At 42.1% G+C, this 26,226-nt stretch overlaps 1 protein-coding gene and 2 pseudogenes across 2 annotated transcripts in view; all 3 read left to right on the plus strand.

Annotated features, from left to right (window-relative positions):
• The first annotated feature begins 98 nt into the window (after positions 1 to 98).
• On the plus strand, positions 99 to 5,701 carry LOC135563716 (leukemia inhibitory factor receptor-like; annotated as a pseudogene).
• A 1,445-nt stretch (positions 5,702 to 7,146) lies between these two features.
• Positions 7,147 to 12,946, plus strand: LOC135563902 (cilia- and flagella-associated protein 53-like; annotated as a pseudogene).
• A 2,550-nt stretch (positions 12,947 to 15,496) lies between these two features.
• LOC115105868 (unconventional myosin-Vb-like) overlaps positions 15,497 to 26,226 on the plus strand; it is a 92,644-nt gene continuing 81,914 nt past the window's right edge. Inside the window, exon 1 of one of the 2 annotated variants that reach the window (XM_029628323.2) lies at positions 15,497 to 15,743. In XM_029628323.2, the coding sequence (XP_029484183.1) occupies positions 15,666 to 15,743 (78 nt within the window). In that variant the 5' untranslated portion in view covers positions 15,497 to 15,665. The remainder of the gene's footprint in view (positions 15,744 to 26,226) is intronic. The other variant, XM_029628322.2, reaches the window with a different exon arrangement.

Here is a 26,226-nt window from a genome sequence, read left to right on the forward strand (position 1 = left end):
CCACTACTTTCACGTTTTGTTATTGTTTTTTGTTTAAAGTTTCACCGTAATAAAGAAGTGGAGCTCTACACACGCTGCGCCTTGGTCCGCTCATTACGATGATTGTGACAGAATATCCCATCAAGCAGCATGTGACAGAGGTAAAGGAGTTTGGACCTGGGAAGAAATTATGGGAGGTTGTGAGACCCTTCCTTGGAAGGAGACACCAAGGAAGGTGGAAGGATAGCAACGCCGCCAGGGACCGCGGCCACAGAAACCCCAAGATTCTATTTGGGGGGGGCATGAGGGAGGTTGGCGGAGCAGCGGAGAGTGGAAGAGGTCGTCATCAGTCCGGTGCCATCTGTGCCAGCTCTCCGTACTCACCCTGAAGAGCCAGATACCGTCAGGGAGGCGATGGAGAAGTTGGGAGAGAGAGATGAGAGAAATGTTATGTAGGTGTTCTGCACAGCATCCGACCTGAAGAGCCTGTCAGCAGTCTGGTGAGTCCTGTGCCAGCTCTCCGCACACTTCCTGAAGTGCGTATCACCAGTCCAGTGGCACCTGTGCCGGCTTCACGCACCAGGCCTCCCGTGCGCCTCCCCAGTCCGGTACGTCTTGTGCCAGCTCCCCGCACTCGCCCTGAAGTGCGTGTCACCAGTCCGGTGCGACCTGTGCCAGCTCCATGCACCAGGCCTCCAGTGTGTCTCCCCACTCCAAGGCCGGGGCCTTCCTCTGCGCCGATGTCCAGGCACGGCGTTCAGCCCGGCGCCATGGCCGGAGCCTTCCTCTGCGCCGGGGCCCAGTCCGGGCACCGCGTCCAACCTAGCTCCTAGACCGGAGCCTTCCTCTGCGTCGGTGCCCAGTCCAGGCACGGCTTTCAGCCCGGTGCCATGGTTGGATCCGGCTCGACCATAGAGAGCCCTTGGTTCTCTATGGTGTAGTAGGTCAGGGTGTAACTAGGGGGTGTTCTAGCTCAATATTTCTATGTTGGTCTTTTGTATGGTTCCCAATTAGAGGCATCTGGTAATCGTTGCCTATAATTGGGGATCATATTTAGGGAGCCATTTTTCCCACCTGTGTTTGTGGGATATTGTTTTGTGTTTGCATGTGCACCACTACTTTCACATTTCGTTATTGTTTTTTGTTTCACTGTAATAAAGATGTGGAACTCTACACACGCTGCGCCTTGGTCCCGTCCTTATTACGACCGTGACATACTGCCTGTCTTGGTCAGCCTAAATGAACCACGCTTTAATTTAGATTTGAATTCTGAAACAAAACTCATAGTATAGGCAAATCAAACAATTACAATGACCAGAGACTACTGAGGCTCTCTATAAACCAACACCTCACCAAAATATTTCTTATGGGATTAACATGTTGGATTTCCTGCTATGGGCTTCACTGTTCCTCTCAAGCATCCAAGAACAGAACTGTCAGGATGGTGAGTCCAAAACTTTATCGTTACAATACTTTTGACTGATACAGTACTGTATGTCATGTTGCATTGTATTTTGAGACTACAACTATGTAGCTCCAGGGGTCCTGCTGTCTAGACCTCTGAATGTGAGGGTGGATTACAACCTACAACACCAGAGGATCTCTGTAACATGGGAAGATGACCCTTCTACCTACAGAGTACCGGACAAACAGATTTATGATGTGGCGGTTCTCTTAACACACAATGTGAAAGAAGTATACAATGTGAGTGTTTGTTAAATCAAGGAATAATATGCACATTACAACAATGGACCTTCTTACTACAACTGGTTGCTATTTCAAGGTTATTATATAGTAGCAAGTATAGTACCAGTGACTGGGTGTGGGTGCCCTCGGGAAGCTGTGGATGTCATACCAGACCAGGTTGGCAGTAAACATCACTGGAATTGGACCTCTGCTTTACCCCTAGAGTGCACCTCCCACTCAGTCAGGCTCTGCTCCTGATACCAGAGCTATACCAGTCAATGAAGCCCCCTACAGAACATCACTGGTTAGTGTTTGTATTTCACGTCACAGACACACACAAGCACACACACGATGTTGGTCATTCACATCAGTAACATTATTTTCTACAGGGATAGCCTCGTCATTACACCCACAGGTTTACCCAAAGAACAGAGTGGTTAAAGTCGATAGCAACTTCACCTTCTGCTGTATTCTTGGGCCGGGACAGAGACTTGAATATATGAAATACAACATTGCAATGAACACCACTCACGTCAGTGACCAGAGTTATTCCATGGTTGTGCACATGAAGTCTCCCTCTCCATCCAGTTGCATCAATGTCTACTGTAATTCATTTCTGTATGGCACCTGTGTTTACGTGGGACGTAAGTATAAACTGCTTGTAAGCCTCCCTCTTACCAATCAAAGCTCATCTAACAGGTAAACAACTCTAGTCCCTTGCATTACTGTGCAGTTTACTGAATCATTTGTGATCATTGAGGAAATTACATGTTTAAAAGTATCTGTAATTCACTTCACAATTGTAGGATCTAAATGGCTGCATTTACACAGGCAGCCCAATTCTGACCTTATGCCCAATTAATGATATTATTATATATATATTTTTATAGTCCAAAGACCTATGAGTGAAAAAAATATCTGAATTGGGCTGCCTGTGTAAACGCAGTCTATGTGTTCAAACCTCATCCTCTCTGAAGGCCCCCCTGCAGACAGGAATCTTGTGTGTGAGACCCGGGACCTGGAGTCAGTGGAGTGTCACTGGGACACAGGGGGGGCCACCAGTCTGACTAAACAGAGGAAGACTTTTTATCACCTACATCGAAGGTACAATACTATTACAGATACAATCATTTCTTCACCAACATTTCGACAGCAAGCTGTCTTCGTTAGGGTAGGGCGGCAGGTAGCCTTGTGGTTAGAGCGTTGGACTTGTGACAAAGGTTGCAAGCTCGAATCCCCGAGCTGACAATGTAAAAATCTGTCGTTCTGCCCCTGAACAAGGCAGTTAACCCACTGTTCCTAGGTTATCATTGAAAATAAGAATTGGTTCTTAACTGACTTGCCTAGTTAAATAAAGATCAAATGAAAGGGTAAAGCACTACCATGCTATCATTGTGCAGTAATCACTTGAGGTGACAGTTTCCGTCCATGTACTTTTCAAAACTTGTCCACACGATACAGTCTCAAACTGCTACCAAACAATACGCGTGGATCAGGGGGAGAGGAATTGGACATTGACTGCCGGAAACCCGCTCAGAGACACAGCTGACCTGAAGAAGAGAGGTAGAGTAGTGTGACAGCTACTCCTCACACCACATACAAATCTGTTCTTTACTCTGTCTATTTATTTACAATGTTGTGTGGTTCTACATTCAAGTGAGTTTACTGGCTCCCATGGAAGTGGTAGCTTCAGATACGAATGCCAGAAATGCCCGTGTTCAGTGGAGCTGGGACAGGCAGCAGTACAATATGCTGTTAATGGTTTGTAAAGTACAGCTGAACCACAGTGGACACATACGCATGGTGAGTTACAGTAGGACACCTACAGTAGAATGGTTCACCCATTCACAAAGTCTGAACAATAGAGTTATTAACTAGGCATTACTAATGCCACACCCATTTATACTCTATTCACAGAGGAGATATTCTGGCATAGGTGTTACGTCAGTAGTTTTACGTGACCTAGCACCTGCCCAGACATAAAGTGCAGGTGCTTTGTGGATTAAAACAGAACCCCGGGAAATGAGGCGACTGGAGTAGAGAGAGTACCTTCCAAACCACGGAGGACAGTGAGTATCAAATCCCTATGCAACTACATACACACACCTTTTCAAATAAGAGTAAAAAGGAAGACAGATTACACGCACAAAGATTTCAGTGTGCATTGTATTAGAATACATACAGTTCACCATTTTTATGTCATTGTGTTTTTTTTGGGATGGGGAGTGTTACTGCACAGCTATTTTCAGGTCTCTCTAGATGTTCGATCAGGCTCTGGCTGGGCCACTCAAGGACATTCAGAGATTTGTCCCGAAGCCACTCCTGCACTTTCTTGGCTGTGCGCTTAGGGTGGTGGTCCTGTTGGAAGGTGAACCTTCACTCCAGTCTGAGCTCCTGAGCATTCTGGAGCAGGTCTTTTAATACATTAGCAAAAATGTCAAAAACCTGTTTTCAATATGTCAGGTGTGTCATATCAAGAAGCTGATAAACAGCATGATCATTATTACACAGGTGCACCTTGTACTGTGGACAATAAAAGGTCATTCTAAAATGTGCAGTTATGTCACACAACACAATGCCACAGATGTCTCAAGTTTTGAGGGAGCATGCAATTGACATGCTCACTGCAGGAATGTCCACCAGAGTTGTTGCCAAATAATTAAATGTTAATTTCTCTACCATGACCAACCTCGTTTTAGAGAATTGTGTGGGAGAGCAGTTTGATAATATCAACGTTGCCCCGTGGTGGAGGTGGGGTTATGGCAGGCATAAGCTACAGACAAAAAACACAATAGCATTTTATTGTTGGCAATCTGAATGCACAGCGATACCGTGGCGAGATCCTGAGGCCCTTTGTTGTGCCATTCATCCGCCGCCATCAACTCATGTTTCAGCATGATAATGCTGAAGGATCTGTAGACAATTCTGAAAACGTCCCAGTTCTTCTATTGCCTGCATATATATTTAAAAAAATATATAACCTTTATTTAACTAGGCAAGTCAGTTAAGAACAAATTGTTATTTACAATGACTGCCTACCGGGGAACAGTGGGTTAACTGACTTGTTCAGGGGCAGAATGACAGATTTTTACCTTGTCAGCTCGGGGATTCGATCCAGCAATCTTTCGGTTACTGGCCCAACGCTCTAACCACTAGGCTACCTGCCCCCACATACTCACCAGACATGTCACCCATTAAGCATGTTTGAGATGCTCTGGATCAACAGTGTGTTCCAGTTCCCGCCAATATCCAGCAACTTTGCAGAGCCAACAACATTCCACAGGTCACAATCAACAGCCTGATCATCTCTATGTGAAGGAGATGTGTCACACTGCCTGAGGAAAATGGTAGTCACACTAGATACTTACTGGTTTTCTGATCCACACCCCTACCTTTTTTAAAAGGTATCTGTGACCAACAGATGCATATCTGTATTCCCTGTCATGTAAAATTCATAGATTGGGGCCTCATGAATTTATTTCAATTGACTGATTTCCTGATATGAACTGTAACTTAGTAAAATACCCTCCCCATCTATCTTCGGCGTTCGTACTGTTAGGTGTTTTTGACTGTACGTTTGTTTATATGTAACTCTGTGTTGTTGATTTTGTCGCAGTGCTTTGCTTTATCTTGGCCAGGTCGCAGTTGTAAATGAGAACTTGTTCTCAACTGGCGTAACTGGTTAAATAAAGGTGAAATAAAAAAATAAAAATTGTTGCATTTACATTTTTGTTCAGTATAGAACCCTGCACTAGAAAGCAGTTATTGCTGCAGTTATATCCTGATTAGGGTTCCAAAATTCCAGTAACTTTCCTCCCTGGTTTTCCAAAAATCCTGGTTGAAGGATTCTTGGATTTTTTTCCTTATTTCCTCTTAATTCCAGTCATCTTCCAACCAGGATTTCCTGGAAAACCAGGGAATTTTGGGAAAGTTACTGGAATTTTGCTACCCTGTCTTTCTTTACCTGTTTTCCAGGTGGACCATGGCCACCAAATCCTCTATGTGGATCATTGTCATCACAGTGAGATTGATATAGTGCATGACCCAGGGCAGTCTGGTGAAGCTGCACCAGAGAATGATGCTGGAAACTAGATGGAGGAGGGTGCCATATCCAGCATATACTCAGGGTAGCCTAGTGGCAGGGTAGCCTAGTGGTTAGAGCGTTGGACTAGTAACTGGAAGGTTGCAAGTTCAAACCCCTGAGCTGACAAGGTTGTCTGTTGTTCTGCCCCTGAACAGGCAGTTAACCCACTGTTCCTAGGCCGTCATTGAAAATAAGAAGTTGTTCTTAACTGACTTGCCTAGTTAAATAAAGGAAAAATAAAAGATGTCCCAGCTCCTTGTGTATACTACAACCAGCAACTGAGCAAAAACCACCACATTCTCTCCTCACACAACGGGGTCTCCATCCTCTCCAAGCTCTGGCACAGCAATCCAGAACCCCTCATACAACCTAGCAGTACAGACTGTTTTAGATATGGGACAGCCTGTGATATATGATGAACTGTATATTAACTGTCCTAACCCTGTACCACACAATGCCACATCTTATGTGCCCTGTGAGATATACTTCAGGGGTTTCAGTGTCACATAGAAACCAGTTCTCCAGTTGTCCATCAGCTCCACTCACTTCTTGCTATCAGATTCATGAACTTAGTACATACAGTCAATCCACATTTTTGTTCCAACGAGCACTAACACCTAAGAGGACATCATGATTTTGATTGGGCCATGATAGCACTGCTCCCTGAAAGAAAATGGGCTTATTAAACCAAAAGAATAAACAACTGTACTTTAATTTATTTAAATGCACTTCTCTCTGCTTACTTGATATGTTGCCATTATGTGAAATATTTAGATGACAGAGAAAATGTTTTGATAGGCAATGTACAGCATGAGCAAATGCCTAAGCACTAAACCTCCATTAGAGGTCTCTCGAGATCAAAGAATCTTCTCCTATCCACTCCTGCAGTAGTTGTCATGGTAACATTTTACTAGTTCTATCAACAAACCCGACGAGACTTCTCGTCAAGGTCCCTATGAAACAGTTCCAAAACTTTTTTATTTTATTTAACATTTATTTAACTAGGCAAGTCAGCTCAGAACAAATTCTTATTTACAATGACGGCTTACCAGCGTCGTCAATCCCGGACGACGCTGGACCAATCATGCGCCCCTCTTGCAGTGACCCCTCTTGCACTGAGATGCAGTGCCTTAGGCTGCTGCACCACTTGAGAGCCCAGATGTTTTAGTTAAAGCAAATAACTAGGGCTTGGAGGATTCCTTGGCCAGGTCACTTGTTCAGGAGAAACAGCTGGCCCACAACCATGATTACTAAACCTCACTACATATTCCAGAGGGCGATGTCAATGTTTGTCTATGGAGATTGTATGGCTGTGTGCTCGATTTTATACACCTGTCAGCAAATAGCCAAATCCACTCATTTGAAGGGGTGATCACATACTTTTGTACATATAGTGTATGTTGGAGGCAGAGGAGAAGGAGCTCCTGAGAGTGCTGGAGAGACAAGCCAAGATGCGTGAGAGAGCCAAATTACTGCAAGAGAGAAGGCAGAGTAAAAGGTAGAGAGTGGTGGAAAACAAGCTAGAACAGCTATTCGGGTAGAGGGAACACCTTTAGGGTGTTTCTAGTTGCCAATCTTGCAGTTTTTTAAATCTGTGTAAATACCTCCATACCGATAGGTTCTAATTTTAAATGGAAAATGTTCAGAGAGCAGAGTGAGGAGCTGCTGACTGAACAGACTCGACGCAGACAGGACAAGGTTGGTAGAGAGTGGGCTGTGCAACTACGACAGGAGGCGCAGCAGCAGAAAGAGGAGGTGGAAGAGTAACCTGCAGCAGCTGGCCAACCTGCGTGTTCAGATGGAGGCCTCTGAGCAGCGGAGAGAACAAGCCAAGCAGCTCAAAGAGGAGGAGGCCCAGCTACTCGTAGGCTAATTCAGCCGGTAGCTGACATGTTTCTCTCTGAATCTGTGTATTTCTGCTCTGTGATCACTAATTGGGCCCTCTGTATCTTGCTCTGTGATCACTGATTGGGCCCTCTGTATCTTGCTCTGTGATCACTAATTGGGCCATCTGTATTTTGCTCTGTGATCACTAATTGGGCCCTCTGTATTTTGCTCTGTGATCACTAATTGGGCCATCTGTATTTTGCTCTGTGATCACTAATTGGGTACTCTGTATTTTGCTCTGTGATCACCGATTGGGCCCTCTGGATCTTGCTCTTTGTGTGTGCCAGGGGGAGCAGAGAGATATGCTGCGTTTGGAGGAACAAAGAGAATACCATCAGAAGCTCCAGGGTCAGGAGAACCGGCGCAGGCTGCTGAACCACTTTCTGAAGCTGGAGATGAAGCTCCTGGCCAGAGAGCAGCAGGACGAGCTGGCCCTGACATGAGCATCCTGGAGCAGCTGCTGACGGAGGACAGGTATGAGAAACAGGGTGAGGTCACGAGGAAGGTGGCAACGTCAAGTGGTATTATCATGTTAAATTACCACATTGTCAGTCTGTTTGGCACGCAATAGTAAATCTTATTTAACTAAAAGAGGCAGAGGACCACTGACTGAGTGTGTTTTTACAGCTTGAGCTGCGAGTGGAGCAGAGTAGGTACCAGCTGTACCTGGCCAATCAGCTTGAGGAGCAGAAGAGACAGGAGGTGTAGACAGAGCAGCTGATAGAGCTGAAGAAGACCTCGGTCCGTAGGCCAGGGATAGGCTGATGAAGGACGTGATGGACAGGCCACCTGCAGATCCAGGAGAAATGTAAGGAAAGGGACGAAAGGAGAGCTGTCTGTAGATCTGTCCCTTTCAAGTTCAACTTTCAACTTTTAATGAAATGCCTTTCTTGCAAACTCAAAACCCAACAATGCAATAGTCAATAAAAATGTATTACTTGACAAAACACAAAAGAAATAAGAATAAGGCCCTGTGAGTGTGCATAGAGAGAGTGCAAGTAGGTCAATAAAGATACAAAGTATACTCGGACCGTGTAACTATTTTGTTAGCTACAATGCATTCAGAAAGTATTCAGACCCCTTCACTTTTTCCACATTCTGTTACGTTACAGCCTTATTCAAAAATGTATTAAATTGTTCCCCCCCCATCAATCTACACACAATACCCCACAATGACAAAGCAAAAACTGATTTTTAGACATTGTTGCTAATGTATTAAAAATAAAAAGTGAAATATCACATTTACATAAGTATTCAGACCATTTACTCAGTACTTTGTTGAAGCACCTTTGGCAGCGATTACAGCCTCGAGCCTTCTTGGGTATGACGCTACAAGCTTGTCACACATGTATTTGGGGAGTTTCTCCCATTCTTCTCTGCAGATCCTCTTATGCGCTGTCAGGTTGGATGGGAAGCGTTGCTGCACAGCTATTTTCAGGTCTCCAGAGATCTTCGACCGGGTTCAAGTCCAGGTTCTGGCTGGGCCCTTCAAGGACATTCAGAGACTTGTCCCAAAGCCACTCCTGCATTGTCTTGGCTGTGTGCTTAGGGTCGTTGTCCTGTTGGATGGTGAACCCTCGCCCAAGTCTCAGGTCCTGAGCGCTCTGGAGCAGGTTTTCAGCAAGGATCTCTCTGTACTTTGCTCCATTCATCTTTGCCTCGATCCTGACTAGTCTCCCAGTCCCTGCCGCTGAAAAACATCCCCACAGCATTATGCTGCCACCACATGCTTCACCGCAGGGATGGTGCCAGGTTTCCTCCAGACGTAACACTTGGCATTCAGGTCAAAAAGTTCAGTCTTGGTTTCATCAGACCAAAGACATTCAGAGACTTGGTCTGAGAGTCCTTCAGGTGCCTTTTGGCAAACTCCAAATGGGCTGTCATGTGCTTTTTACTGAGGGGGGGCTTCCGTCAGACCACTCTACCATAAAGGCCTGATTGGTGGAGTGCTGCAGAGATGGTTGTCCTTCTGGAAGGTTCTCCCATCTCCACAGATGAACTTTGGAGCTCTGTCAGAGTAACAATTGGGTTCTTGGTCACCTCCATGACCAAGACTCTTCTCCCCAGATTGCTCTGTTTGGTCAGGCGGCCAGCTCTAGGAAGAGTCTTGGTGGTTCCAAAATTCTTCCATTTAATGATGGACCTTCAATGCTTCAGAAATGTTTTGGTACCCTTCCCCAGATCTATGCCTCGGCACAATCCTGTCACTGAGCTCTACGGACATTTCCTTTGACCTCATGGCTTGGATTTTGCTCTGACATGCACTGTCAACTGTGGGACCTTATATAGACAGGTGTGTGCCTTTCCAAATCATGTCCAATCAATTGAAATGACCACAGTTGGACTCCAATCAAGTTGTAGAAACATCTCAAGGATGATCAATAGAATAGAGTTCAATTTCAATTCTCATAGCAAAGGGTCTGAATACTTATGTAAATCAGGTATTTCTGTTTTTTATTTTGTATAAATTTGCTAAAATGTATAAAAACCTGTTTTCGCTTTGTCATTATGGGGTATGGTGTGTAGATTTATGAGGAAAAACATTTATTTAATCCATTTTAGAATTAGGTTGTAATGTAACAAAATGCAGAAAAAGGGAAGGGTTCTGAATACTTTCAGAATGCATTGTATTTAATGGTCGTATTGTTTGAGAATAGAAGCTGTTCAAGAGCCTGTTGGTGTCAGACTGGCACCTCTTGCTGTGCGGCAGCAGAGAAAATAGTCTATAGCTTGGGTGGTTGGGGTCTTTGATGATTTTCCGGGACTTCTTTTCACACTGCCTGATAGAGAGGTCCTGGATGGCAGGGAGCTTGGCCCCAGTAATGTACTGGGGCTGTCCGCAAAACCCTCTGTAGCGCCATGCGATCAAGTGCGGTGCTATTGCCATACCAAGCAGTGATGCAACCAGTCAATATGCTGTCAATGGTACAGCTGTAGAACCTTTCCAGGATTTGAGGGCCCATGCCTAACTTTTCTAACCTCCTGAGGAGGAAGAAGCACTGTTGTGCCTTCTTCACGACTGCGTGTGTTTGGACCATTTTAAGTCTTTAGTGATTTGGACACCGAGAAACTTGAAGCTGTCTATCTGGTCCACTGTCGCCCCGTCGATGTGGATGGGGGCGTACTCACCCCCTTGTTTCCTGTAGTCCACGGTCTTGCTGACATTGAGGGAGCAGTTGTTGCTCTGGCACCACACTGCCAGGTCACTGACCTCCTCCCTGTAGGCTGACTGATCGTCACCGGTGATCAGGCCTACCCCCGTTGTGTTGTCAGCAAACTTCATAATGGTGTTGGAACCGTGTGTGGCCACACAGTCATGGGTGAACAGGGAGTACAGGACGGCACTAAGCACACACCCTTGCGGGGCCCCTGTGTTAAGAATACGCATGGTGGAGGTGTTGTTGCCTACCCTCACCACCTGGGTCAGCCTATCAGGAAATCCAGGATCCAGTTGCAGAGGGAGGGGTTCAGTCCCAGGGTCCTAAGCTAGATGACGAGCTTAGAGGGGGCAATGGTGTTGAACGCTGAGCTGTAGTCAATCAACAACATTCTCACATAGATATTCCTCTTATCTAGGTGGGTGAGGTCAGTGTGGAGAGAAATTGAGATTGTGTCATCTATGGATCTGTTGGAGCGGTATGCAAATTGGAGTGGGTCTAGGATGTCTGGGATGGTGGAGTTAATGTGTGCCATAACCAGCCTCTCAAAGCACTTCATGATTACAGAAGTAAGCTCTACAGGGCGGTAGTCATTGTGGTATGAAGCCTTAGTTCTTGGGGACAGGGAAGGTTGTGGTCATCTTAAAACGTGGGGATTACAGACTGGGACAAGGGGAGGTTGAAAATGATCGTGAATATGCCTGCCAGCTGTTCTGCGCATGCTCTGAGAATGTGCCCTGGAATGTGGTATCATGGTGTGTGTGCTTGTATGTTTGTGCTTTTAACTTAGTGGATCTGAACATGCAGAAACAAGCCCAGCTGGCCAGGGAGAGAGTAGAGCTGAACAAACTGCTAGATGAGGAAGATACAAATATTCTGACAGTTGTCCTCTCACAGCAATACACATACATTTTTTTACCTCTATATATCCAACCCTCTTTTATACACAGCAAAAGTCTTCCCAATCAATACATATCTCTGCTTTCCTTTCCCGGTCTGAGACAGGGCTGTCAGGGGTTCCAAGCAGACCTGCTGGCCCAGCAGCAGTTGAGTGATGAGGGAAGGGTTCAGACAGAGCAGGAGCGCCAGCATGGCCTGGTCTACCAGAAGCACCGGCAGGGCCTGGTCTACCAGGAGCACCAGCAGGGCCTGGTCTACCAGGAGTACCAGCAGGGCCTGGTCTACCAGGAGCAGTACAACAGGAAGATGCAGGAGATCTTCCCCATGCTTACTTGGAACAACCTGTGAAGTAAAGCAAATGTATTTGATTTATTTTACCTTTATTTAACTAGGCAAGTCAGTTAAGAACAAATTCTTATTTTCAATGACGGCCTAGGAACAGTGGGTTAACTGCCTGTTCAGGGGCAGAACGACAGATTCGTACCTTGTCAGCTCCGGGATTTCAACTTGCAACCTTCCGGTTACTAGTCCAACGCTCTAACCACTAGGCTACCCTGCCGCCCCAAAATGCATTTAAGGCCTGGCTCGGCAGCGAACACATACTCAGATACACATTACATGCACACACACCATTCGTAACTCAGTTAAAGTACACAAACACTTATTTCTAACTATCACACACCCACATGCACACACACCTAACCCTGTTTAACGATGTCTAACCTCATAAAAACACATCTCTGGCAAACGCGTTACGCTGTAATCCTCTTAAGACAAATTAGCTGTCCATGTTTCTCTGAAAATGGTATAGTGATATAAAATGCAAATAAAACAAGTTTGCTCATGATGCTTACTCATGAGTTCAGGAAAGAAATGTTCTATTTTGCTCGTTGGCAGGGTGCTATTGCATTCATTGATGGAGGATTTGCCCAGGAATTAAGCTGTTTATATTTTGCCCAGGAATTAAGCTGTTTATATTTTGCCCAGGAATTAAGCTGTTTATATTTTGTCCAGGAATTAAGCTGTTTATATTTTGCCCAGGAATTAAGCTGTTTATATTTTGCCCAGGAAGTAAGCTGTTTATATTTTGCCCAGGAATTAAGCTGTTTATATTTTGTCCAGGAATTAATCTGTTTATATTTTGTCCAGGAAGTAAGCTGTTTATATTTTGTCCAGGAATTAAGCTGTTTATATTTTGTCCAGGAAATAGAGCTGTAAATAAAAAATGTCAATGTTCAATTTGAAAAACTCCTATTTGAGCACATTGTTTGAATATTAAATTGACCTATTTAAGGATAAATCAATTTGCAATTGCACAATCATACAAATTAGATTTGTCACATGCGCCGAATACAACAGGTAGACCTTACCGTGAAACGCTTACTTACAAGCCCTTAACCAACAATGCAGTTATATTTACTAAATAAACTAAAGTAAAGAAAAGTAACACAATAATAAATAATATAATAATAATAATAATAAAATATATAATAATAATAAAATAACAGTGAAGAGGCTATATACAGGGGGTACCGGCACCGAGTTGGTGTGCGGCGTTATATTACTGTGGAGTTGGAGGCCTGCCTGCATGTACATGAATAAAGGAGTGTCTGTCTGGATGTCATTGTACTGTAATGTAATCTCACTTGATGATGGCAAGCAAAACATTGTTGGGTAATACAGGGATAAAGTGTGTGAAATACATTGTGTCATGAGCTTAAGTGCTCTTGTGTTTAATTAAGTTGCATTCTCTGGATATAGCAACAGCGAGTGAAAGCAGAGAAAGAAAGACAATCTTGTAGAGTGTGTGAGATATTTAAGGTAATGCATCATGTGCTAATCCAGTGCATTCAGAAAGTATTCAGACCCCTTTTCCCACAATTTGTTACGTTACAGCCTTATTCTAAAATGGATACAACAGTCCCCCCCCCCCTCATCAATCTACACACAATACCCCATAATGCAAATTTATCAACAATTTAAAAAACGGAAATATCACATTTACATAAGAATTCAGACCCTTCACTCAGTACTTTGTTGAAGCACCTTTGGCAGCGATTATAGCCTCAAGTCTTATTGGGTATGACGCTACAAGCTTGGCACACCTGTATTTGGGGAGTTTCTCCCATTATTCTCTGCAGATCCTCTTAAGCTCTGTCAAGTTGGATGGGGAGCGTTGCTGCACAATTATTTTCAAGTCTATCCAGATATGTTCAATCAGGTTCAAGTCCGGGCTCTGGCTGAGCCACTCAAGGACATTAAGGGACTTGTCCAGAAGCCATTCCTGTGTTGTCTTGACTGTGTGCTTAGGGTCGTTGTCCTGTTGGAATTGTAACCTTCGCCCCAGTTTTCATCAAGGATCTCTCTGTACTTTGCTCCATTCATCTTTCCCTCAATCCTGACTAGTCTCCCAGTCTATGCAGCTGAAAAACAACCCCACTGCATGATGGTGCCACCACCATGCTTCACTGTAGGGATGGTGCCAGGATTCCTCCAGATGTGACGCTTGCCATTCAGGCCAAACAGTTCAATCTTAGTTTCATCAGACCATAGAATCTTGTTCCTCATGGTCTGAGTCCTTTAGGTGCCTTTTGGCAAACTCAAAGCAGGCTGTCATGTGTCTTTCACTGAGGAGTGACGTCTGTCTGGCCACTCTACCATAAAGGCCTGATTGGTAGAGTGCTGCAGAGATGGTTGCCCTTCTGGAAGGTTCTCCCAACTCCACAGAGGAACTCTGGAGCTCTATCAGAGTGACCATCTGGTTCTTGGTCACCTCCCTGACCAATGCCCTTCTCCCCAGTTTGGCCAGGCTGAACCTGAGCTCAAGTTCAAGTCTCATAGCAAAGGGTCTGAATACTTATGTAAATAAAGTATTTCCGTTTTTTTATACATTTGCAAAAATGTCTTATGACGTATTGTGTGTTTATTGATTTTATTTCATCAATTGTAGAATAAGGCTGTAACGTAACAAAATGTGGAAAAAGTCAAGAGGTCTGATGTGCCAGTACTTAGCATGTTAATTAAGGTGTGAAACAGTGGTGCCAGAAATAAGAATTGGACTAAAAGCTTATTGTATCACCCAACTAGACTGACTGAATTTTAGTGCCATACTGCCATTGAGGCTATTGTTATGCTTAGACTCATTACATGACACATACCTTTTATGAAATACCAGTAGGCAGTTGAGCAGATGATAGGACTTCAGCGGTCAGTCTGACCTATCAGAACATGCTGTTAGTGGCATGATCAGGAAACACCCTTTCAAAGCATTGAGTCATACTAATTATCAGTGACGTTTCCCAAAGCAACCCATGGTGTTAGCCCCAACATTAGGATCACCTGCTGTTGCTGTGGAACGAGTTTTGTATACACACCTCTCCAAATGGATTGATGTGGAAAACATTTCACAAGTACTGACTGAGGAATATCTATCCATCTTGGTAACTAACTGTTTTAGGCCTTTTTCATAATAACACAAACCCTTGTCCTTATAAGTACGAGTTATGTATACCAGTTCATTATGAACTTCAGTAGAATGCATACAAATTGTAGAACGTTAAAAAAATATATATGTATTCCGATACAAGACCTGGATTGAATTTTTGGAAACCACATTGACAAATAACACGTTTTCCTTTTGACCATCTGTGATCTTATCTGTTGTCTTTAATGATTTTGATGGGTGGAATGTCTTTTGTCTAATTCCAGGTGAAGCCAGTCAACACCCCATACCTGCAGAAGGAGTGGTTTGGGAGTGGAGGAGTCATGGCCTGCTATTGAAACAAAGTGTTTTGTTCTGGCTTCTGCTCAGGCAGGCTTGAAATATTGCTCAAGCAAAGCTTCAACTCCCAGATAGCCTACTGGCAAGAAAGTATTGAGAACAGTATGACCTGGAACATGGAATAATCACAGCTAACTCTGAATAGAGTAGCAGAATCTTCTAGTACATATCTAAGGAATATAACACCATCATGAAAAGGCAACAGAAAGAACCTAACACCATAGCGAAAAAACAAGAGGAGAAGATTGACTATGAAGTTTATTGCCAGGTAACATACGACTTTAGACCTACGTTACATGTTGTATTTTGTGATGTTGTTGATCATAGTGGGACTAAATGCGGGAGAGGAGGTATTAATTATGCTGTGTTTTATGAAGTCTAATGTCCCCAAATGTGTGTAATCTTTCAACTGTCACTAATATCAAAGTTCAAGCATTACATTTTCATAGGCTTCAGGAATCAGCCTAGTTCAAGTCACATATTGTACTACAATCAATTAGATAACACTTAGGACTTGTCAATGCCAGCCTTGAACTAAGTTACTGTCCACTGAGTTCAGGAAATATCTAATTAGATAAAATTATGGCATTCATTATTAGGAACAACCCCCCCCCCCCTTCCCAAATGTTTATTGTGTCCTGGTTATCCCCCCACTGGTCTTTCTAATTTAGAGTGTCGAATACATTGTAGTGCGCTGATGAGCCAGATGGGGTCTCGAGCGGACTCTGAACGTGCATGCGGCTCTGTAAATTGCCAGTCAACATGACTGAGTCCATGGGTATGACGGTGATTAACTAAAGGCAAGCTATTATTAAACTATTTATAGTGTATGTATTTGCACTTGTAGCCTACATTGGGCTGGGTAGCATATCCATATCAAGTCGTAAATCTTTGGCGTTTTTCATTTTTGAGGAATATGAGGGTGATCAAGCAAAACTGAGTTGTTCGACAACTCATCCAAGGGAAGACACCTGCGGTCACCAGGAAAGGGGTCAGAAGTGGCAAACACATTTAGCTCAACTCTGGAATTCGGGAATATGACAATTCTAATTAGATGAAAAAACTTTGAGATTATCAACAATGATGAGATATTATCGTTTATAAATAGTGCGGTGCTTCTCCATGCTCCCGTAGTTTCGTGATATTGTTGGAGAGTGCTCTTGTTGTTGGACCATGTCCGTAAACGAGTTATATTCAAAGGTGAGTGATTTGTACAGTCATTGGCTCTCTATACATTTGTTATCCTATTGCTATAGATACAGTTTGATTTATTGTTACATCATTGATACATAATTGTAACATTTTGGGCCATCATATCTATAGTGACAATAGGATTGAATTGTAGAATTCGCCATTGTAGCGAATTCCCCGCTGCGATGTCCTGTATTTCAATGCAGATGAAATGACAAGTGTTAAATAAGAAATCGAGCCTCGAGCGCAGTCCCAGTGAGTCTTTCCTCGGATGTGTCATTGCAGCTTGATTGACAGGTGTACGAGCAAGTTTCGTTCTGGTATCTGGCTGTAGTCATTAATCAAACAGGTTTACACCTAAAACGAGTGTTTCTATTGGACAAATGCAGATCGGTCTCTCCCTGTTTCGTTCCGCATGCTCCCGTTTAAGAAACGTTTAGCAACAGAATTGGCGTAATGAATACGCCCCTGTTGTACTTGCTTATCTTCTAGCCCTGTGGACTACTGCATGACCTAGTTGTGTCCATAATAATAAAATAAATATTTTTCAATACTGACAAGTCTTTTGCTAGAATAAATACTTTTTATTATTTTATGAAAGGAGAAATGAGCAAGCTAAACCATTCATATTCTGTGATTTGATCTCTCAGGCAACAGTGAGTTTTGAACATTGGCATAATTGCAATTTTTGCTGAAGTTGCTTTGTGAAGAAATTGGTTTGTGGTAATCATGAATTATGTGGATATTCTATTTCTGGAGGTAGTATACTGTATGCAGTAACACATTAGACAACACTAGTTATCCAAACATGGGGCCCCCACAGTTGAATGAACATGCAACAAATACTTGAGCTGACACCAATACACAAATGTGGTCCTTTCAGATTCCCACTTTTCACTCCTAGCACTTACCCATTTCACACATCTTTGGCTATCCTTGATTTTCATTGAGATTGAATTAAGCATCTCCTGTTGATATACTCAAAAGCATAGAGCCTTTAGGACAAATGCTGACTGAAAACTGTGGATACCCTTTGTGGAATTTGTGATGTTTACAGTACAGACAATAGATATGCTACCGGCATACTATTTGACTTTGATTGATGTGTTTAAAATAAGTATTATGAATATTATGCCTAAGCAAAGAAATTGTATTTGGTTACCATTGTTATTATAATTCCTTGTGGTGTAGGCCTATGCATTGATTAACATAGGATATTTGTGTGCAGCATCACCCGAATTACTCATTTCAGGAAGAAACCTATTTAAATTGTTGAAAAAGAGATGTCTTTGAAGTTATTGGATTGAGAAGAACAGAATCAGGAATCAGACAAAAATAGCTTTTGTTTTCTTTAGAACTCTTTAGAAACTTTTTACTTGTTGAGGAAATGGCTTTTTCAGTTACGTCTATTGTCTAAACATGCAGGTTACACCTATTCCTCAATATTGTTCTACTTATGTAGTAGTTACTTCCAATGTTCCCTCTCTGTGACACTGGAAGTAGTTAACACTATCTACGTTTCCCTTTACTGTGGGAATTGTGATCGAATCAATGCAATATTAGCCATTTTCAATGCAACATACCAAAACAAAACGATCTATGCAAGATATTTTCTTATAGGCAGAGCGCATTGGAGAAAGATTCTATTGCATTGACAGGCACGACTCAGGCCCATACTCTACACAGACCAGTGCACCATAACCAGTCAGAGCTGCTGTGTCCCTATCTGTAAATAGACCATTGCCATTTGGATCTGTGCCATTCACTTTGAACTGGACTGTGTTACAGCAGGAGTGGTCGTGAGTAGATGCGCTTGTTTTGAGATGAGAGTGAGAGCTGCATGTAGCCACGTGCACATTTGTTCATAATCTTTGCTATTAAGTGAGTTATTAGCCGAGTTAAAGCAAATTTCTAGTTAGCAATGGGGGAGTGGTTGCTTCCTACAAGAGCACAAAATGTGTGCGTCTAGCCAGCTTTGAAAAACAAGTCAGGTAAAGAGCTTTTTTTATTTCTTAAAGGGACAGTGTTGTATTTGGAGACGGGCTTGAATAAACTAAGTAGCCAATAAATATGCAGACGGTAGCATAATTTGTCTGATTCTCTGTAATAATGGTATGGGAATAATAATGAATTTTATTTTGTAAAGTGGTTTCTTGCATCAAACAACAACATTTTCAGTCACCACCTTGTCTGAAGGACAAGTGTACAGGTGAATGTCAATCCCTACTGTACATGTTTTTTTTTTTTAAATCTCATGGATTGTAGGCCTACATTGAACACCTCACATTGGCAGCTACTGTAGGCTAAATGATAGAACAGCTATTTCCATGTTAAAAATGTTATGGGATGCATTTTCTCCATTGTTTTGTAGCCACTCTGATAGGCCTACATTATGATCAAATAACCACAGTAGTACTTGGACACTGTTATAACTGTAACTTCAAGCATAATAGCCTCAGTCTTCAAAGTAAATGCGCACCATGTGCATGAGATGGATGAAATCATACCTTGAATGTGTCAGAGTGAGTAATGAGCTGTCGCCCACTCTTAGCTATGATGTGGGCGTGCTCCAAGGGTCAATACTGGGGCCCCTCCTGTTCAGCCTGTACATTAATGATCTGCCTTCTGTTTGTACTGGGTCTGAAGTTGAAATGTATGCCGATTATACAGTGATATATGTGCATGCAAAGAGCAAACAACAAGCTGCACAAGAACTCACTACTGTAATGGTCCAGGCTACAAAGTGGCTCAGTGACTCTTGTCTGCATTTCAATGTGAAAAAAACTGTCTGCATGTTCTTCACAAAGAGGGCAACAGATGCTACTGAGTCAGATGTCTATGTGTCAGGGGAGAATCTCCAGGTGTTATCTGATTTTAAGTACCTTGGCATCATACTTGATTCCAACCGCTCTTTTAAAAAGCAGGTGAAAAAGGTAATTCAAATAACCAAATTCAACCTAGCTCATTTCCGATTTGATTTGACTACAGAGGTAGCAAAACTGTACTTCAAATCTATGATACTCCCCCACTTAACATACTGCTTGACTAGTTGGGCCCAAGCTTGCTGTACAACATTAAATCCCATTCAGTCTCTCTACAAACAGCCTCTCAAAGTGCTTGATTGGAAGCCCAGTAGCCATCATCACGGTTACATCCTCAGAAAGCATGAGCTCCTGAGTTGGGAAAATCTTGTGCAATACACCTACGCATGTCTTGTATTCAAGATCCTAAATGGCCTGGCTACCCCTCCACTCAGTATTAAAAAAAAAACAGAAATCCCAAACACATGGCAGCGGATCCACAAGGTCTGCCATGAGAGGTGACTGTATAGTTCCTTAAGGAAAAGTACCTTTAGTAAATCCGCTTTCTCTGTGAGAGCTTCCCATGTCTGGAATACACTGCCATCAGACACACATAACTGAACCACCTATCACACTTTCACAAAAAACATGAAGACATGGCTAAAGGTCAATCAGATTTGTAAACATAATCCCTAGCTGTGTATTGCCGCTTTCCATGTTGTCTGTTGTCTGTAGCTTGTTAGGTGTGGAAACACTTTGTTGCTTTTATGGATTTTGTCTTGTTGCTTTTTGTGTTATGTTGCTCTGTCTGTATCCTATGTCTTGCTTGTCCTATGTTGCTCTGCTTGTGCACTTTTTTGTCCTTAAGCCATTTTGCCACAACTTTGGAAGTATGCTTGGTGTTATTGTCCATTTGGAAGACCCATTTGCAACCAAGCTTTAACTTCCTGACTGATGTCTTGAGATGTTGCTTCAATGCATCCACATAATTTTCCTGCATCATGAAGCCATCTATTTTGTGAAGTGTACCAGTCCCTTCTGCAGCAAAGCACCCCCACAACATGATGCTGCCACCCCCGTGCTTCACGGTTGAGATGGTGTTCTTCGGCTTGCAAGCCTCTCCATTTTTCCTCCAAACATAACGATCATCATTATGGCCAAACAGTTCTATTTTTCTTTCATCAAACCAGAGGACATTTCTCAAAAAGGACCATCTTTGTCCCCATGTGCAGTTGCAAACCGTAGTCTGGCTTTTTTTATGGCGGTTTTGGAGCAGTGGCTTCCTCCTCGCTGAGCGGCCTTTTAGGTTATGTCGATATCGGACTCGCTTTACTGCAGATATAGATACTTTTGTACTTGTTTCCTCCAGCATCTTCACAAGGTCCTTTGTTGTTGTTCTGGGATTGATTTGCACTTTTCGCACCAAAGTACGTTCATCTCTAGGAGACAGAATGCGTCTCCTTCCTGAGTGGTATGACAGCTTAGTGGTCCCATGGTGTTTATACTTGCGTACTATTGTTTGTACAGATGAACGTGGTACCTTCAGGCATTTGTAAATTGCTCCCAATGATGAACCAGACTTGTGGAGGTCTACAATTTTTTTTTCCTGAGGTCTTGGCTGATTTCTTCTGATTTTCCCATGATGTCAAGCAAAGAGGCACTGAGTTTGAAGGTAGGCCTTGAAATACATCCACAGGTACACATCCAATTGACTCAAAATATGTCAATTAGCCTATCAGAAGCTTCTAAAGCCATGACATAATTTTCTGGAATTTTCCAAGCTGTTTAAAGGCACAGTCAACTTAGTGTATGTAAACTTCTGACCCACTGAAATTGTGATACAGTGAATTATAAGATGAATATTCTGTCTGTTAACAATTGTTGGAAAAATGACTTGTCATGCACAAAGTAGATGTCCTAACCGTTTGTTAACAAGGAATTTGTGGAGTGGTTGAAAAACAAGTTTAAATTACTCCAACCTAAGTGTATGTAAACTTCCGGCTTCAACTGTAGATCATTTACTTACATTCAGTAATCTTGTTCTGATTTGTCATCCTGAGGGTCTCAGAGATAAAATGTAGCATAGTTGTGTTTGATAAAATGCATTTTTATATTCAAATGTAGGAACTGGGTTCTACAGTTTGAACCCCTGCTGTCTTTTTGTCATTTAGCAGATGCTTTTATCCAGAGTTGCTTACAGTTGCAAGATGTCGAAAGCTATGAGATAATGCTGTAATGCTGCTCCATACATTATTTATTAGACTTGCCAGCAGTACTTTCCTGTCATAATTGGTAATAGGGTGGCTGTCAATGAGCCACTTGCTTCCGGAGCCAACTTAGAGACTTGTATATTCTAAAGGCTCTTTCATACTCCCACACATTTCATTGTAGACACCAGAAGACAGTGTTTTGGTCTGATTTGTATCGTAGCTGAAGGGAAGTTAACCATAAATGTACAGTGAGCCACATTAAAAAAGCAGTGAAGAATTTTGCCATGAAGCAGACACTTAAATAATAATTAGTTGGGTACTTTTCCTATTTCATACATGAACAAATTGGAAATTAGATTTTTGCATATCCCACTCCCCCTGAGAGGGAGGAGGCAAGATCAGATGGGACCATTATAGCCAATGAAAGGGCAGATACACGTGTGAACAGGCATGCCTCTGATATAAGTGGCCATTCCATTTTTCGTTGACCAAATTCAACACTCTCATTGACCTCCGTACAAAAACTCCTTGTTTTTTAAATAAGGAAAAACGCCACCTGCTGGAGAAAACAGATTTTGGGCCCTCTCAGGTACTAGTCATTGTGCTGACACACATCATAGCAGGGCGGGATATTAGCAGCACTGGAACGTGGTTTTCATCTTACCTGTGTGTTTACTTCACCAGTTATAAAGTGTATTTTAATGAACCCGGAGAGTAGTCTGTTCAGGTTAACCTTCTCTCTCTACTCACGTCTGATTTTCATTACCAGTTCTCCCATTTACTACCCTCAGAGTCCAACTTATCCCATAGATAAGATGATTTTAACCTACTGTACTGTTACAAAACACATTCATAATTCACAGAAAAGGCATAATGAAAAAATATTGTTTTAGCAATGAAAGTTTGAGTCCAAATGTTTGTCGACAGCCCAAAGGTTAGCCTAGCTGTAATTTAGATTTACATTTTTTTTTTAATCATAAGTGACATGTTTGTAATAATATGATGGCAAAATATCCAGTGTTATATTCGCTGGTGTGTTGGGGGGTAAACACACAAACGGCAATTACGCACCATTTTTATTTTGAGCGAGTGTTTACCCACCTTTTGCAGAAAAATGCATTGAAAGTATAGGTAGCGTTACTTTACTCACCGCGAATAGTAATGAGCGTTTACCAACATATTTATTTTACCACTAGTAGGGTTATAGTAGTGTTATAACCTCTCAACCTTTAATCAGTGTTACTGTCAGTGTTGCTGTTGAAGTCCAGGTTGGTTGACTGACATGGATACCGGTAGTATCAAAAATGCAAATCCATTTTAAAACACTCATTGTTAGACGTTACACAAAAAACATTACTTCATCAGGGTCACAAGGGAAACCGGTAGTGCAACTTTTTCTCACTGTTATTCTCTGCTTCTCCTCCCCCCTATTTCCCTCCCTTCACCCACCTATACAGGTGGAGCCTACTTCCAGAAACGTACCACCTATCTGGCTGTTGTTTTAAAAGGTTGTTTTATGTCTCTCTTTAGATTATCAGTATTGGTTGGAGAAGGCTGCCTGAATTGATGTGATAACAATAAATAGAACAATACATTTGTAACATTAATGTGCACCAGTTTAAAATGATAATTTCAACTACTACTATTTTGATTGTTGAAGCCATCAATTGTCCCATTAACAATCACCCATATTAGCAAATGTATTTAATTTCAAACTTCACATTTCTCTAGTATAGACTTCTTATTGTTCTGAACGTTATCAGCAAAATGCCTGCGATAAGTGATCGGTAGGGTCAGTGTTTTCCGGTTTATCATCCCGGCTCTACTACTATTACATCCAGTGTATTATTGAATATTCTCATGAATTCTTATGAATTAGATGTCTGACGTTCAGCTCTGATCTATGGCTGTGTGTTAGTTTTTCTGTCTCTTCTGTTCTGCATATTTAGCACAGCATAAGGTACCATCCTGAGGACAATTCTGTCAGTCCATGGCCATGCGAGAGCGTAAACACACATTAGAATAATGAAGAGACGGATCATCCATGTTTCCTTGTAGAGATCATAAACATCCTTGTGTATCTCTTCTGTGTTTTCGGACACCTACAAAGCAAGCAGGACCAACTCTTGCTTGATTGTATCGACCCAGTGCAGCAGCCGATGGTAGTAAAAAAAAAAGCAATTTCATTAAGTCTGCTGGAAGTGTGATGAAGTGTGATGAAGGAGAGGCAGGAAGAGAGTAGGGCTCAGCTAATTAGTAGTCAAAGCCATTACTAGGTGTATGGATGCAGGGTTATAATCTTATTCTATCCTATCCTCATTGAGCCTGTGTTTTGTACTCAACAATAAGCAATGGCATCACTCTTTCATGACCATGGGCTACATTGTCAGTTTGCTAAATAGCACTGACTGCGTGTATTACTCACAACAACAGCTGTTGGTGGATAGCAAATATACCAGCAATATTTTTTTCCATGGCAAAAAAACTAAAAAACTAAGCAGACCTAACTCTTTGGTCCTTTAAAAGCTGCTGTATGTAAAATATTGTGTGCTGTAGCTTGGAAAATAAATACATTTGATTCTAGATGACAACATAATGATGTCTGTTTGCGACATTAGGGCTCTTTTCCTAAACATCTCATCTGCTTTGTGTTTTTTTTCTTTGCCACGATACTAACGAGTATCACAATACTGCTATCGTCCCGGCCCTACAATCACTCCAGGTAATGCTTTGACTACCCTCTCTGTTCCTCATGTCATGACAAAATGAGCTTTTAGCTATTGTGTCTCTACTAGGAAGAATCATTGTGTTACTATGTCCTTGTTTTGTTGATGTCTCCTATTATTTAGGCTGATGTCTGAGTGCAGAATCCCTTCTTTTTTGCTGAGCTAACTGCTTCTTTGTGATTGAATTCTGCTGAACTGTAGTAATGTGGTCTGTGATGCTAAACATACTGCAGGTCATGGGAGTTTCATTACCATATATGGTCCTATTTTTTTATAAAACATTTTTTACTTAACTAGGCAAGTCAGTTTAGAACAAATTCTTATTTACAATGATGGCCTACGCCGGCCAAACTCGGACGACCCTAGGCCAGTTGTATGTATTTTATAAAAATTGGGAACAATATTTCTAGGATAAACTTCTTTCCGCCCAATATGCAGTTGGGTTTCTTTTTGTTTCACAGTGGAAAAGGAAGAACTGGAAGAGAGGAGTGTAGAGGTACACATACTCAGCTGAGTGTAATTTAAAAACATGTCATTCAGAGACATGCTTGGGGCTCATTACGATCAGTCTTCACTAAAGTTTCACCACAGCAGCGTTTGACATGGTAGAACAGACAAAATTTAAACAACTGCCTCCAATGAAATTCTCCCCAAATATGGTCACATTCATTGACAGCATACAATTTAAAGAAGACCTATAGAATACATTACAGATATGGGCCTATCTGAACACCACCACAATATCCTATCAACAAGGGTTAGTTGGCCATCAACTGTTGTTGATTTTGATTCTGATGACTTCTGTGTGAACCACATCTAAGGGCAGAGAGGATAGATTGGCTTGGTTTAGGAGGGTGATGTATTTTTTATTTATTTTATTTCACCTTTATTTAACCAGGTAGGCAAGTTGAGAACAAGTTCTCATTTACAATTGCGACCTGGCCAAGATAAAGCAAAGCAGTTCGACAGATACAACGACACAGAGTTACACATGGAATAAAACAAACATACAGTCAATAATACAGTATAAACAAGTCTATATACAATGTGAGCAAATGAGGTGAGAAGGGAGGTAAAGGCAAAAAAGGACATGGTGGCAAAGTAAATACAATATAGCAAGTAAAACACTGGAATGGTAGTTTTGCAATGGAAGAATGTGCAAAGTAGAAATAAAAATAATGGGGTGCAAAGGAGCAAAATAAATCAATAAATAAAATACAGTTGGGAAAGGGGTAGTTGTTTGGGCTAAATTATAGGTGGGCTATGTACAGGTGCAGTAATCTGTGAGCTGCTCTGACAGTTGGTGCTTAAAGCCAGTGAGGGAGATAAGTGTTTCCAGTTTCAGAGATTTTTGTAGTTCGTTCCAGTCATTGGCAGCAGAGAACTGGAAGGAGAGGCGGCCAAAGAAAGAATTGGTTTTGGGGGTGACTAGAGAGATATATGTATGTGTATATGTTGAGACTAGAGGTCGACAGATTAATCGGAATGGCCGATTAATTAGGGCCGATTTAAAGTTTTCATAACAATCGGAAATCGATATTTTGGGGCGCTGATTTTCAATTATTAAAATATATATATTTTTTATACCTTTTATTTAACTAGGCAAGTCCGTTAAGAACACATTCTTATTTTCAATGACTGCCTAGGAACTGTGGGTTAACTGCCTTGTTCAGGGGCAGAACGACAGTGTAACGGTTTTCTTATGGTGAAAGAGAGGCGGACGAAAATGCAGCGTGATTAGTTTTGTACATCTTTAATAAAGATGAAAGTACAACAATCTACAAAACAAGAACAGTGAAAACTCAAAACAGCCCTATTTTTTT

The sequence above is a fragment of the Oncorhynchus nerka genome, linkage group LG22 (assembly GCF_034236695.1).
Source record: "Oncorhynchus nerka isolate Pitt River linkage group LG22, Oner_Uvic_2.0, whole genome shotgun sequence".
NCBI lineage: Eukaryota > Metazoa > Chordata > Actinopteri > Salmoniformes > Salmonidae > Oncorhynchus > Oncorhynchus nerka.